Consider the following 16,055-nt stretch of genomic DNA (forward strand, 5'->3'; position numbering starts at 1 on the left):
AAATGCGAAGGCCGAAGGCCGAGCTCCGCGTAGGGCCGAAGGCCCGAAGCGTCCAAGATGTCAGTGCTTTAGCACAGAAAAATAGTAAAAGTGTCTAAATGCGAAGGCCGAAGGCCGAGCTCCGCGTAGGGCCGAATGCCCGAAGCGCCCAGAATGTTAGTGCTTTAACACAGAACAATAGTACAAGTGTCTAAATGCGAAGGCCGAGCTCCGCGTAGGGCCGAAGGCCCGGAGCGTCCAGGATTTAAATGCTATAACACAGAACAATAGTAACAGTGTCTAAATGCGAAGGCCGAAGGCCGAGCTCCGCGTAGGGCCGAAGGCCCGAAGCGTCCAGGATTTAAGCACTATAACACAAAACAATAGTACAAGTGTCTAAATGCGAAGGCCGAAGGCCGAGCTCCGCGTAGGGCCGAAGGCCCGAAGCGTCCAGGACATCAGTGTTTTAGCACAGAACAATAATACAAGTGTCTAAATGCGAAGGCCGAAGGCCGAGCTCCGCGTAGGGCCGAAGGCCCGAAGCGTCCAGGACATCAGTGTTTTAGCACAGAACAATAATACAAGTGTCTAAATGCGAAGGCCGAAGGCCGAGCTCCGCGTAGGGCCGAAGGCCCGAAGCGTCCAGGACATCAGTGTTTTAGCACAGAACAATAATACAAGTGTCTAAATGCGAAGGCCGAAGGCCGAGCTCCGCGTAGGGCCGAAGGCCCGAAGCGTCCAGGATGTTAGTGCTTTAACACAGAACAATAGTACAAGTGTCTAAATGCGAAGGCCGAAGGCCGAGCTCCGCGTAGGGCCGAAGGCCCGAAGCGTCCAGGACATCAGTGTTTTAGCACAGAACAATAATACAAGTGTCTAAATGCGAAGGCCGAAGGCCGAGCTCCGCGTAGGGCCGAAGGCCCGAAGCGTCCAGGATTTAAGTGCTATAACACAGAACAATAGTACAAGTGTCTAAATGCCAGTGGCGTGCAGTGGAGATAAGACTTAAATCGGGCTCTAGAAGAGTCATTACACTTGTACTATTTTTCTGTGCTAAAGCACTGATGTCCTGCACGCTTCGGGCCTTCGGTCCTACGCGGAGCTCGGCCTTCGCATTTAGACACTTGTACTACTGTTCTATGTTAAAGCACTTAAATCCTGGACGCTTCGGGCCTTCGGCCCTACGCGGAGCTCGGCCTTCGGCCTTCGCATTTAGACACTTGTACTATTGTTCTGTGTTAAAGCACTAACATCCTGGACGCTTCGGGCCTTCGGCCCTACGCGGAGCTCGGCCTTCGGCCTTCGCATTTAGACACTTGTATTATTGTTCTGTGCTAAAACACTGATGTATTGGACGCTTCGGGCCTTCGGCCCTACGAGGAGCTCGGCCTTCGGCCTTCGCATTTAGACACTTGTGCTATTGTTTTGTGTTATAGTGCTTAAATCCTGGACGCTTCGGGCCTTCGGTCCTACGCGGAGCTCGGCCTTCGGCCTTCGAATTTAGACACTTTTACTATTGTTCTGTGTTATAGCACTTAAATACTGGACGCTTCGGGCCTTCGGCCCTACGCGGAGCTCGGCCTTCGGTCTTCGCATTTAGACCCTTGTACTATTATTCTGTGTTAAAGCACTAACATTCTGGACGCTTCGGGCCTTCGGCCTTACGCGGAGCTCGGCCTTCGGCCTTCGCATTTAGACACTTTTACTATTTTTCTGTGCTAAAGCACTGACATCTTGGACGCTTCGGGCCTTCGGCCCTACGCGGAGCTCGGCCTTCGGCCTTCGCATTTAGCAGTGGCGTGCAGTGCATACAAAAAAAGGTAGGCACTAGGGTAGGCAGTCTATACAAAATGACCAAAAAAAAAGTTGCCGATTTTTATAGTTTGCGTTACATTCCTTCAAGAATGACTCTTCTAGAGCCCGATTTAAGTCTTATCTCCACTGCACGCCACTGGCATTTAGACACTTGTACTATTGTTCTGTGTTATAGCACTTAAATCCTGGACGCTTCGGGCCTTCTGACGTCTTTTAATTGAAAAACGCTTTTTAAAATTCAAAAACTATTACTTATGAAAGCAGAAGAATATAAATGATCGTATTATTAGATTCATAATTGTTACATATTTGCCGTAACTTATTTTTAAAATGTGTTTTTCAATTAAAAGACACTTCAAGATTGGTTACCTAATTTCTAATGCTAAAAAAAACGAACTATAGTTGCAAAAACGTTCATTAGATTAATTTCCGCCTTAAGAATTAATATGAACGACCACCGCCCATAAATCGCCTTTTCATACAAACGTAGTCCCCATTTCCCTTTCTGGATATTAACATTATACTTACCTACTACGGCTACGGTGACGCAACGACGCAAAGTGAGTCCTGGCCTCCGACACCGGATCACGGCATGTTTCTCGGTCTTGCGATAGGTCTCGCTAGTCGGAATGGCGGAGGTTGAACAGGTATTGAGCATTGTAAGTGGATTGCAGTGCCCTCTCAGGGTTGTGTTGAGACATCATTTATTAATAAGACCTACTGTACACACAAAGCAAGGAAATAAATGAAATGAAATGAAATGAAGCAACAACGTCGTTTCAGCGGTACCTAATAGGACGTCCATCGGCTGTCTCTCATTTCGTTGTCCCAAGTACGCTCTCGGCACGATCCTCTCCCATTCTCTCAGTGTCCGAGCCGCTGTGGTCTCTCAATATTTCGCCACTATATCAGTACACATCCTTATTTCTATGGCAACAAAGTTATATTACGATATTTGGCTGACTGCTGACTGTACATTTGCTTATTTTCATCTGGTCGCTCAAAAATATCTGAACATGCACTTTATCTACCTACGTTATAACTTGCTATCAACGTGCAACGTGTAACTTTGTGTTTTTAGCCCATCTCGGCAGCCCGTTCTCCGGACGAATGACAATGTTTGCCGAAGCTATAAAAGTCATTTTGAATAGGTAATATAACTCAAAAAGAAATTTAATACAACAAAATACAAATTATTAATAATATGATAATATTAATTTGATTGATAAGTCATAAATGGCATATCACACAATATGTCACTCATATGGGCATAACTAAGGTTGAGGTTGACATCACTTTTTATTTTACTTCGTATAAAAACACGTAGAAATAACTGTATACCAACATGACAAACATAATTTAGATTACTTTACACCGAAAGTACCGAAACGAAACGAACCAAGAGTTGTCGAGAAATGGTCGAACGTCGTAAAATCAAGATTGTTATGAAAATTTCTTTTACTTATTGTAAATTAAATACGCATCGAAAGCGATAGTTTTTATGCTCTAGTTTTATTCTCATATGTAGATAATAGATTTAAACAGTTTTTCTTATCATACGTGCGTTGTATTCGAGATACGTGTCAAAAACTTTTTTAGAAATTTGTAAGGCGCCATCTCTCTTCTTCGCTCGTTTTTTATCCCGTTCTGGTTTTTCAATTTTATATTAAGTATAAGTTATAATTATTTCTAAATAATGTGGCAAACGGTTTTGGCGTCAGCATGATGCTGAAAATGCCCGCCCACATGGGTGACACTTCAGCGCTGTTTTTCAGCCAGAACCAGATTCCCTTCGCACCTCTACAGATCAATTTGTTTAAACCGCGTTTTAACATCTACATAATACCATCATAATACATAATATATTAAATTAAATTAAAGTGAACGAAATGTGGAAAATATAGTACTTTAACAGGTGATTTAGTCAGGTACTTATTTTATTTATCTTAGGTTCGCCGCTTCAGCCTGTTTGTTAAATAATAATATTTTGCAATGTTTTTTAAAGGTGAGGAGCAAGCAGCTTTTTAGCCTAACTGGGGGTGGTAAATTATTCCATATTTTTCAAGCGGCGTACCTGAAACTTCCCTTAAATCCTGCAGATTTATATCTCGGGATTATTACCTTCATCTTCATTGTATTTCTTTTAGGTCGACAAGTTTCAGTATAAAAGGATAATTTTTGAAATAGGTAAATAGGTGTTTTGGTGTATGCTACTTTATCTTTTCACGAAGATGCTGTTTCAAAGCCCGAAAAAGATGATAGTCGGAAGGTGCTAGATCAGGGCTATAAGGTGGGTGAGGTATTGTTGTCCAACCGAGCTCGTCTAGAAATTTACAGGTCATTTTCGCCGTATGTGGTCTTGCATTATGATGAAGTAATGATACTTCGAGTCGTTTTGGCCTTTTTTCTTTAACAGCGTTCGCCAACTTCTGTAGTTGATTCGCGTAGGCTTCGGCATTGATAGTCTGATGGTCGTCCAGTAACTCCCAAAACAACATTCCTTGCGAATCCCAGAAAACTGACAGGAGAAGTTTCTGGCCATGTGGACTGCTTTTAGGCTGTGTTGGAGGCCGTTTATCGGAAGGCATCCAAAACGCTTTTCGTGTAACGTTCTCATACAAGACCCAGGACTCGTCTCCAGTGGTGATTGACTCCAGGAAGCTCTTTCTTTGGGGGCGCAGCAGCAGACTTTCACAAATGTTGACACGTAATGCACGTTGAGCATCGGTCAAAGCATGAGGCGTCCATCTTGACAAAACTTTACGGTAACCCATCGACTGCAGATGGCGATCTATGGTACTGTAGTGATATTTTAGAGTTTTCTCTAAATACCTGGTGGTGGAAGCCGGATGCAACTCAAGCTCGCGCTGCAATGCTTCTTCGTCAAAAGTGACGGGGCGACCAGTATGAGGAATGTCTTTTAGACTTGTGGCTCCTTCATTAAAGCGCCGGAACCAATTTCGTACTCTTCGATCGGTAGTAGTGTTTGGGCCAAAAGCAGTGTTAATCTTATTTGTTTCCCTCGAACTGGTTCCCAATTTGTGTTCGTATAAGTAAATCGCTCGAAGATGTTGTTGGTTCATTTTTTCGATTTTAACTAAATCCCTGTAATAAACCCGCGCTTATATACCCTACGTGAAAGATTCGAGAACATACTACTATATAAGTACTAGATTTATTCTAGAATATTCCCGAGTCTACTGAAAATATCAAGAAAATGTAGAAGTGGGAAAAATATTATGCAACAACCCAAAAATATCGGAAATTTTGTCCGAGATTCCAGAATTTCGAAATGCAAACCCTAGCGCGAGCTGTAAATGTCAAGTTAAAGTTTCCAATGTAGACCACAAGATGGCCGAGCCTACAATGCACATAAAATGTACGCGAACTGTAGAGGGCAGCTCCTACTTTGGCGTGGAGTGTAAATGTATAGTATAGTTAATTATTCCGAGATATACCTATACTTAATGATTCCACAAGATGGCAGACCCTCCAACGCGCACTCCCCGTATAGCATTATTAACAGCTGTGTGACCCTGGTCACAACAAGTACCTACCTATACTTATCAACTCAATTTACAAGTTACAACATAGCCAGCCCTTATTTCTAGGGTTCGAACTTTTAGTGCAGATGACGTAAAAATGACTTCATTTTACACAAAGGATGCACTAGGATAGTACCATCGCCCACACTGTTAACTGTACTTCGGTGGACCTTATGCATTTTGTAATAATGTTGCTGTTTGTACATTTCATAGCAAGTGTGCAAAGTGTGTCATTTCATTATGTAGGTATGTGACATTACGGTACAGTGTAGCCCTGTACCTGTCAGCGGCCATCAGCGCCTGGTGCGCCTCACGCTGCGCCGACACCTGCACCAGCTCAGCCACCGTCGCCGCCTGTTGCTCCGCTGGAATAACACAATATTCTTTTCACCACACCAGCTCGGAAAGGCTTACCTTACACTTCAAAAACAGATTACACTTTGTTATCAGTAATTCACATGTGAGACAAAGTAATGAAATGCAAATTTTGAGTCGTTTTCTTATGTTTTCTGGTAGAATTGACTTTTAAATGATGATTTTGGATGATAAATATTTAATAACATTCATTTGGATTTGATTTGGTTTGATTTTATTTGATATTTTACATTTAATATTTGCTTCAGGTTGGTGTGATGAAAAATTTTGTGTTTCACTGGGCCAAATTTTGTTTAACCCTCGTGCTTTGAAACCCTCGCAACGCTCCAGATTCCATTTTTCGCATTTTGGAATTGAAACCCTCGCAACGCTCCAGATTCCATTTTTCGCATTTTGGAATTGAATCTTTCGCTTGCTCGGGTATCGATATTAGCACGAGCGGTTAAACAACAACTTTGCCCCCTTGTAAAACAAATAACTATTTCATCACACTTGCTCGTTAAGAATAGCTCTTTATGGAAGTAAAACGTGGACAATAACCCTAAGAGACAGGAAGAGAATTGAAGCATTGGAAATGTGGAGCTGGAGACGAATGGAGAGCATTACGTTGTTGGAGAGACAGGATAACGAATGAGGAGGTGTTACGAAGAATGAGTGAAAGGAAAGCTATTATGAACACTATTGAGAATAGAAACGGAAAATTATTGGACATTTAATACTAAAGACCGTATCGTTAAGTATAGGGACAACCTGGTCTAACTCTTGGCATGTGTATTATTTTGTCTTTTTTATATTCCTAGTATTTCTCAATTACCTGCTTGATTGTATGAATATGGTCTATAGTTGAGAACCCTTGCCTAAAGCCCGCTTGTTCGACCGGTTGCTGTTCATCTAGCCAACTGCTAATTCTGTCCAATACTACCTTCGCAAAGACTTTGTAAACATTCGACGTAAGGCTTATGGGTCTGTAATTTTTAATATTTTCCTCATCGCCTTTTTTACAAGCTTTTATTTAGTTTCACCTGACCGTTGTATGTCTGTAATCAAATCTTGCATGTCAAATTTGATCCACTTCCCGGTTTCCGATTGAGCTGAAATTTTGCATACATACGTAGGTAAGTCAGGTGACAATGCAATATTATGGTGTCATCGAGCTGATCTGATGATGGAGACCGGAGGTGGCCATAGGAACTCAGTGATGAAACAACGAAACCTCATTGTGTTTGGGGTTTTTAGAATTGTCTCGATGAGTATTAGTTGCCTGTGGGAAGAAAAGTACAGTCAGCGATAAAAGCTTGTACCAAAAATGAAATTTTTGCCAAAAACTTATTATGTAGAAAGATAATATGAGATTTAGCCCATTGCTTGGGGATCTGGCCACATATTAAAATTTTGTTGAAAATGTTGGTGAGTATTGGACCTAATTCTTCTATTGATCCTCTAATTAGTTCATTTGTCATTCGGTCTGGTCCTGGGGACTTTTCCATCTTTTGACTTTTAATTGCTTTTTCAACTTCACAGGGTAGGATAACTGGTATGGTTTCATTTTCTTTTGCTTGTTGTGTGCAGGTATTTAATTTAAATACTGTAGGGGTTTGTTGATTTCAAACTAGAGTCAGCATACAGTTGACAATAAAACCTTGTGGCCGTGTCACTGATGTTCTGTCTTATTGAGATGGTTTTTGCCTTTTCCTTGAGCTTTGGTATCCATTCTTTGCCTGATTCCCGGAGTTCTTTCAAAGCTTTCTTTACTCCTCCTCTTTTTTGTATGTGATGTTCGAAAGTTTGTAGCCTCTTGACCTTCCGATCTTTACGTATGCTTTTTCTGATTTTTTTTACTCAGGTCTGCTATTTGTTGTACTTTTTCTTTCTTGTATTGGTGAGATATAAGCGCTGTCTTTCATCTATTAATTTTAAAGTATAATCGCTTAATTGGTATTTGCTGGGATTATAGGTGATACTGTGGAATGAAAAGTTGGCTTGGAGTTCTTTTTCTAGTATATCATATTTTTGCGTTGTTTCCATCTTATCATCCATTATTAGATTTTTCAGTTGTTCGAGCCCCATGCTTTTACCGTGACTGAGATTTGTGTGACCAATTTTTTTAAAGTGGCTGCGAGGTTTTTTAATTTCTATTTTCCTCATGGAGCAGCGTACCATTCATTTGTATTAAAGTTTAAGTTGCTTATAACAGTAGTGTCAGTAAAAGCCTTTCGACAGTTGCTCATTATGTAGTCAATTTCATTTTTATAGGAACCATCAGGAGAAATCCATGTCCATTTATTATTTCTGTTCTTTTTGAAAAATGAATTCAGGACTGATAGGTTATGCTCCATTGAAAATTCAACTAATTTCTGCCCATTGTGACTTCTTTTTCTATGTCCAAATTTCCCGATTGTATATTCACAATTGGTTTGAATAGCTCCAATTTGGGCATTGAAGTCTCCCATTAAGATAATATGATTTTCAGCATTATTTTTTATTGCTAGTAAAATCTCATGGCAAAATGTTTCAAGTACCGATTTTTCAGATTTTTCTGTCGGTGCATACACCTGAATAACGGACCATGGCTTCTTATACCCAGGAAACTTCATATTTAGTATGGCTAATCTGTCTGATACTACTGTGAATTCCTGTATACATCCCCTAAGAGAGTCTTTAATTAAAAATCCAATGACCTGCAGTTTCTCCTTTGCGGTACAGTATATAGCTGCCGTGGTGTTCAATCTTTTCGCCCAGTCTTCTCATTTCTGATATGCCTATTATGCCATATTTCATGCTGAAAGCATGAAATATGGCAAATATAGTGCTAACTAATTATAGTAAGCTTTCATGTGTTCTAAGTGTTCTTGCATTTAGCGTTACGATTTGGAGTGTGCCACATCTTTTGGCTGGAGAGAAATGGTCTAGTTCTCCCTCGGGGACCAGCCGTGGTGGAAGATGATTTAACTGTTGTGGTTTGAAATGTTGTGGTTGTGTTCCGGATTCCTGTGTTGTTGTACAATACAATACAATACAATGCTTTCTCTCGCATGAATTGAAATGCGTCTTTTCTTTGCACTTTTGAGGTGCCTTGGTTTTGAAAAGGGCTTTGAAATTGGCTATTAGGGCTTCGACTTTCTGACCTTTTTCGTTTTTCACTATCCTTTTTCAGGTTTGTCCCTTTTTCTTTTTTCGACTGTAGGGCCTCTCTTGTCAAGTCGTGGGTGATGTATGTGTTTTCTTTCATCTTCTTTTTATTTTTGAGAAACATGAATCTTTTTCTGAAGGGTTGTTGTTGCTAGGAGAGTTTTTCCTGCTACTTTTCTCTTGCCCAGTCTCTGTAATCTGTCAATCTCCTTCTTCTCAAGTTTTACATCTATGTTACTTATTGTTGACGTCACCAATGTCGTTAGTTCCTCAAAGCTCTCTTCTTTAATTTTTAAGTTATAAGTATATGATTTAAGGTTTGTCATTTTTTTATTTTAGGGACTTTATGATGCTTTTAACCTTTTAACCGCCAACAATTTTTGATCGAGCGTGCTCATGTCGCCACCGACAGTAATTGTACCACGCGGAGTAAGGTTGGCATAGTTCCGGGAGTTATAAATGTGCTGTAAAAACAAAATCAGATCTTTGTCTTATTTATCAGACTGTGGCGAAATGAGCTGGATATGTAATGTCTTATATATCAGACTCTGGCGGTTAAAGGGTTAATACCGTATAGCAAAACACTAAATAGAGACGAGTGGAGGAAGAGGGGGGAGGCCTTTGCCCAGCAGTGGGACACAGTGGGCTCTGAATAAATAATAATAAATAATAGCCAAAACATGATAATATTATCTAAGTGTCCTCTTCATGATTGTTCAATTGAGCAAAAATGAACAGTGCGGAATAAATGTGGTGAATTTTTATATTTACATAAATACGATTTTTCACCCCACGTTTTGGAATCCCTTCAATTTCTGTTGCAAGCGAAATGACGGAGACAGCTAGAAGAATAAGCTAAAAACCATGGCCTAACGGACATTCATGGCGTTGATCCATCGCTAGAGCGGGTCGAAAGAAATGCTCCATGATAGTTATATTAGATGTCAAAGTCAGAGTTGTCGTAAGTAACATGCCATATTCTCTAAAAGGCCACCATGCCAGATCGTAAACTTTTTTTTTTATCGAAAAGAAATGCTTAGACTATGTCCAGATTTTTCGGTATACGAATCATGACATGTGTAATTGCTGTTTACATAGTACGATTTTTTTTTGTGTCATATTGTCTTGTTCGCAAACCGCAAATTTTCTTGTAGTATGTCAGCAGTCGTTATTGTTACTCGAGAGGATTGGGTAAATGGTAAATTTCATCCAAACCATATGCTTTACGTCGAGCTCCCAGGACGAAATGTGTAGGTACCATATTAAAACACTAATTAAACACATGTGTAATTTTAAAATAAAAATATAATACCAAAAAAACGGCTAAGTTGTCCCTATAATTAACGATACGGTCTATAAAACTATCCTACACATATGGTTGTACGCGCGCTCACCACGCATCGAACACAGCTGCTAGCATCCGTGTCCCTCTTACTGTACGAGTACAAGTAGGACCAACGAGGGCTATTCACCTGACTGCGGCCGGGGCATTCACCGCCCCAGCCGGGCCAGTCGGCCGTCGCGGCGCGGGTCGGGGGCCCGGTGCGGGTCACGGGCCCGCCGCTGCGCCACCAGCCGCGTCCACCGCGAATCGAACACAGCTGTTAGCGGCCGTACCCCTCTTATTGTACAAGTAGGACCAACGAGGGGTAGTCACCTGACTGCGGCCGAGGCATTCACCGCTCCCGCGGAGCCAGTCGGCCGTCGCGGCGCGGGTCACGGGCCCGGCGCTGCGCCACCAGCCGCGTCCACCGCGAATCGAGCACAACTGTTAGCGTCCGTGCCCCTCTTATTATACAAGTACGACCAACGAGGGGTAGTCACCTGACAGCGGCCGGGATAGTCGCCGCTCCAGCCGGGCCAGTCGGCCGTCGCGGCGCGGGTCACGGGCCCGGCGCTGCGCCACCAGCCGCGCCCACCGCGCCTCGAACCACAGCTGCATTGCGTCGCGCTCGTCCACGTCCGACGGCCCTGCTGTTAGTTTGGTTAAGGGCGGTGAGTCTGATGAGAAAAGCGAACGTTATAGCTATGAATGAACATAAAATCAATGATATTGTGTATTTACAGACTCTCTCTCACTCATACATACTTAAGGAGCATGCATACTTCCATATATTTTATTGCCTACGAGATAATCTGTTTATTATATTAAATATATCCGTTACACGAGTGTAACGATACTTTATAGTTTTATTGCGGCGGACTGTTAATCAGTGGGCCCCTTAACGAGCTCCCGCAAACCGAAAGAAAAACAGACAGCTTATGCTCAACTGCAGTTCGCTGTCTGTCATAAGCTGAGCATAAGCTGTCTGTTTTTCTTTCGGTTTGCGGGAGCTCGTTAAGGGGCCCACTGATTAACAGTCCGCTGGACAGTATCGGCCTGTCAGTTAGAACAAAATTTTGACAGTTCCGAACAACTAACAGGCCGATACCGTCCGGCGGACTGTTAATCAGTGGACCCCTTAGTGATTAGTAGTACCGTTCGAATGTCGGTTTAAAGTTTTTTATTAAATAAATATTCTCTATACAATAAAACTATAAAGCTGTTGTTTGTCTGGCTAAAACTCGAAAACGGCTGGACCGATTTAGTTAATTTTCGTATTGAATTATTTGTAGTCCACGGAAGGTTTAAACGGTGAGAAAATATTGAAAAATTCAGAGAAAGATAGTAAAAACAAAGAATTTAGATTTCCCATACAAACTGTTCCTACCAACCTACCTGTCAAACATGATATCGGTCCTGTCGGTACGGTACACTCGAGTTCCTCAAAATAAAAGATTACTTATATTAAATCAAGGGTTTTGAATCAATAACTTAAATCCTTAGCATTCGAATTATCGATCGCCTATTTTAGATGTTAAAATTGCAAACAATAATAACAAATAGTGTCACTGTCACAAAATATTGTCATTGTCTAACTTTATGGGTGCGTTCTGTATTTAAACAAATATACAGGGCGTCCCACGGCTATGCCACATGGAGGGAAAGTACCCTAAATATTGTAGATGGAACATTTTACTGAAAGAAGACATTATTTTAATTTAAAAAACGATTTATACTGCATTCATAGATTTTTAAATAATTACATGGTTGAACCGGGAATCGAACCCGCCGCACGAGAAAAAAAATCACCCTGTAGCTTTATCATACCGATCGAAAGGCTTGATAGTCATACGTATTATGAAAACAAAGCTGCACTTTAAGGTGGAAGCAAGCCGCTTTGCATGGTGATAGTAGACACCAAAGTAAGCGATTTTTTCCAAAGCACCCAAAAATTCACCCCTTAGGAGCCGAGATTTAGCGAGGTCTATTAGGAAAAAGAAAAAAAATCCACAAGTTTCAGGGAACAACAAATATTGAAAAAAATTATATCATTTGAAAGAAAATCACTTTTTTTAACATAAAAAAAATAAATACAAAATCTTTTCAAACAATATTAGTGTGAAATTATTAAAAAACATTTTTTTCTCTTTTGCGCTTTATTCTTGCAAATAATGTCTTCGACTTTGAAGAATGTCTGAAAATAAGTATTTTTGGTTAAAGTCAAATATATTTCTTACTAAATAACGAAAACCGCATCAAAATCGGTTCAGCAGTTTTTGAGATACAAGTTTCAGAAGGCTTACTTTTATTTATATGGGATTTTTCGTCTTACATAGTCCAAAAGGCGAGTAAGTCGTAGTAAATTATACGTAAATTAGAAGGTACTTAATTTATCTACATTAGGGATATGTATATAATATATATTTATATGTGGAAAACGGCCATAGTCACCATCTTACATAAAAAAGGAGATATATCGAAGCCGAATTTTCGCCCCACAAGCCTCCTTTCCCATACGTACAAACTCTTTGTAAAAGTTTTATGCAACCGCCTAACTTGTATCCTCGATGAATGCCAACCTCCCGAGCAGGCTGATGTCCGGAGCGGATTCTCTACAGTCGACCATATACATGCGGTAAAGCAGTTAATGGAGAAAAGTCACGAGTACAACCGGACCCTGTGCATGGCCTTCGTAGATTACGAAAAATCCTTCGACAGTGTCGAGCATTGGGCGGTGTTTGACTCTCTCCATCGCTGCTCAATCGACAATCGCTACGTGGATCTGCTCTAGGAGCTATACATATATACCTCGGCAACAATACAAGTTTGGCTTTACAAACTTAGTAACCCAATATCTATCGAAAGGGGATATCAGTTCAACTAAGTTTTTGACGGCAGTGCTAGACGACGTCATAAAAACGCTTGCATGGGACAGAACTATCATCAGTATCAATATCCAAGGGTCTTCTTGTCACACCTGCCGCCTTTTTTGTTTGCCGAGTCCCTGGAAGATCTTCAAGGCATGGTTGAAAGCCATGCTTCTTTGAATAGATCTTAAGCTGACTACGTCCAAGACTAAAGTTATGACGAACATCTCTAGTAAATCGATTCCAACCATTACGGTTAGGAACGAAAGACAGGAGGTGGTCGAGAAATACGTGTATCTTGGATATATTCTATCATTTGACAAAACACATCAGCAGAAGGAGATCTCCAGGAAAATCCAGCTGGGTTGGGCGGCATTCAATAAACAAGCGGACATCCTCAAACCCGTTAACATTCCACAATGCCTGAAAACTCGCCTCTTTAACCAATGTGTCCTACCTACCATGACCTACAGTGTCGAGACATGAACGCTCACTAAAGAGGCTGTGTATAAAATCCGAGTGGCACAGAGAGCCAAGGAGCGCGCCATGCTCGGCATCAAATTTCAAGACCGAGTGAGGCAGGTCGAAATCCGACGCCGCACCAAGATGCAAGACGTTGGATGCGTCATCACCAAACCTAAATGGAGCTGGGCGGGACATGTTGCCAGGCAGAGTGATGCCAGGTGGGCCAAAATGTTAACGGAATTGTGGCCGCTTACAGACGAAAGAAGTGCCTGGCGTCCGTTGGCTCGTTGGGTGGACGACATTCCGAAGATTGCGGGTCACTTCTGGATGAGATTGGCTCAGGACCGGGATAAGTGGCGTACTCGAAGAGAGGCCTATGCTCAGCAGTGGGCGATTAAAGGCTGATATGATGATATTATATATTTACATGAAAAAGATTATTCATCTTCAGCTTCATTCACACTGGCTAAACTGGTTAAACTAGAGGATGAAATAAAAAAGAGAATAAAATGTAGATCTTTTTACAGATAAATATAATACTGAAAAAGCTATATTTTTATAAAATTATATGTTATTATACGTACTTTAATGTACCTACTAACTTTAAAACTTTGATTTGCCCAATATTCGGTAGGGATTAAAGTACTAACCCTGCTTTTAAACACAATGCCTCATAATAAAATTTGTATAATGAATTTGAAGACATATGTATAAATGTTTAAATAATACATAGATAAAGGTGTGTTTTATATTAATAAGAAAAGCACAACATAGTTAGAACTTAATATAGTACTTAAAATTAGTCACTAATTATAAATCGTCATGTCAATAAAACTAGGCCAATTTCTGGATCATGAATCTTATAAACTACTTAACCGATTTTGATGCGGTTTTCAGTTTCTGATAAGAAATATGTTTGACTTTATTATTAAGTACTTATTTGCAGACATTTTTCAATGTGGAAGACACTATTTGAAAATTAAAACGTAAAAGGTATTTTTTTAATAATTTTACACTAACACTATATTTCTTTAATATATTTTTTTTTTTATTTTTTTTACATCAAGAAAAGATATAGTCTTTCGATTGACACCAAATTTATCTTAATCGGACGATCCGTGAAACTTGTAGATTTTTTTTCTGTTTTTAATAGACCTCGCTTTTTCTCGGCTCCTAAGGGACGAAATTACGGGTGCTTCGAAAAAAATAGTTTTATTTGGTCTCCATTATTATCGTGCAAAGTGGCTTGCTTCCACCTCAAAATGCAGCGTTACGGCAAAAAAGCTCCATAATTAGTATGACTACGCTCATAAGGATTATTTTTTGCTAAATAACATAGTGTCGTAAATAAAAGGAAGCCCATGAATTTTAACATTTTTAATTCAAAATTAATCAATTTAATTTATCAAATGCTCAAAATGTAGTCTCATTCTGTTGAATACAAAGCCGCACTCTTTTGATTATTTCGCTAAATTTCACATCAAATGTTAAAATTCATGGTCTTCCTTTTGTTTCTGACACTATGTTTTTTAGCAAAGAATAATCCTTATGATCAAGCCTTTCGATCGGTATGATAAAGCTACAGGATGATTTTTTTCTCGTGCGGCGGGTTCGATTCCCGGTTCAACCATGTAATTATTTAAAAATCTATGAATTCAGTTTAAATTGTTTTTTAAATTAAAATAATGTCTTCTTTCAGTAAAATGTTCCATCTACAATATTTAGGGTACTTTCCCTCCATGTGGCATAGCCGTGGGACGCCCTGTATATGACAAAAAAAATTGCCCGTGGTACTACCAGTAGGACTACGCAGTAGGACCACGGACAACAAATCAGTGGGTATACACAAAGTCGGTTAAAATAATACTAATTGATAAAAAACCAGGAGTTATAATCGCCCCAAACAAGTTATTTGAGGCAAAACGTAGTACCTTACATTACATACCTAAACTTAACAAAAGTAAATATGTCATTCCATTAAAATAAATTAAGATTGTTCATAGTACTGGAAGCAGTTATGCATCGCTGCCATACATGACCCATTTTTTTTTTATTAAGCTATGAGCTTCATTACATATGATCTTTGAGTAATTCCAAGCATTTCTAGCCTGGGAAGCAATAAGAAGCGTGAGTCTAGTCGGGGAGGGCGGAGTACAAAGATGGCCGCCACCCGTCATCTTTAAAAAAAATCTATTCTGATCCTGGTGGCTACTAGGGCAAGTTTGGCTACTAGGTATCATTTTCGTATAAACCGAAGACGTAGAATTCATTGCTGATATTTGTTTTTTTTTCAGTTTATTAGTAATTATTTTACAAGAATAACGTAAAAAGGTGAAAAGTTTGGTTGGAGATTTTTGCTTTGAGAGCAAATAACTTTTGTATAGTGGCCAAAAATATCATACAAAAAAATACTATAATAAAGCGCAATTCATGCAGATTCTAAAAATATACACGTTAATAATATCCTACTGCAAAGAGATGGTAAAATAGTAGTTTTCGATATAAGTGCGAAAAGTATGTCATTTTGCACGAGTACCGAGGCTTTCGATTTTTCCG

At 40.1% G+C, this 16,055-nt stretch overlaps 1 protein-coding gene across 6 annotated transcripts in view; it reads right to left on the bottom strand.

The window, feature by feature from the left end:
• Positions 1-16,055, bottom strand: part of LOC134678720 (F-actin-monooxygenase Mical-like) — a 198,146-nt gene that overhangs the window by 19,420 nt on the left and 162,671 nt on the right. For 4 of the 6 annotated variants that reach the window (XM_063537382.1, XM_063537386.1, XM_063537383.1 and 1 more), the window contains 2 exons: positions 10,668-10,844; positions 5,620-5,704 (listed from right to left, as the gene is read on the bottom strand). In XM_063537382.1, coding sequence (XP_063393452.1) covers positions 5,620-5,704; positions 10,668-10,844 — 262 coding nt within the window. The remainder of the gene's footprint in view (positions 1-5,619; positions 5,705-10,667; positions 10,845-16,055) is intronic. The other 2 variants (XM_063537385.1, XM_063537384.1) reach the window with 1 other exon arrangement.

This window comes from Cydia fagiglandana, chromosome Z (genome assembly GCF_963556715.1).
Source record: "Cydia fagiglandana chromosome Z, ilCydFagi1.1, whole genome shotgun sequence".
NCBI classification, from domain to species: Eukaryota; Metazoa; Arthropoda; class Insecta; order Lepidoptera; family Tortricidae; genus Cydia; species Cydia fagiglandana.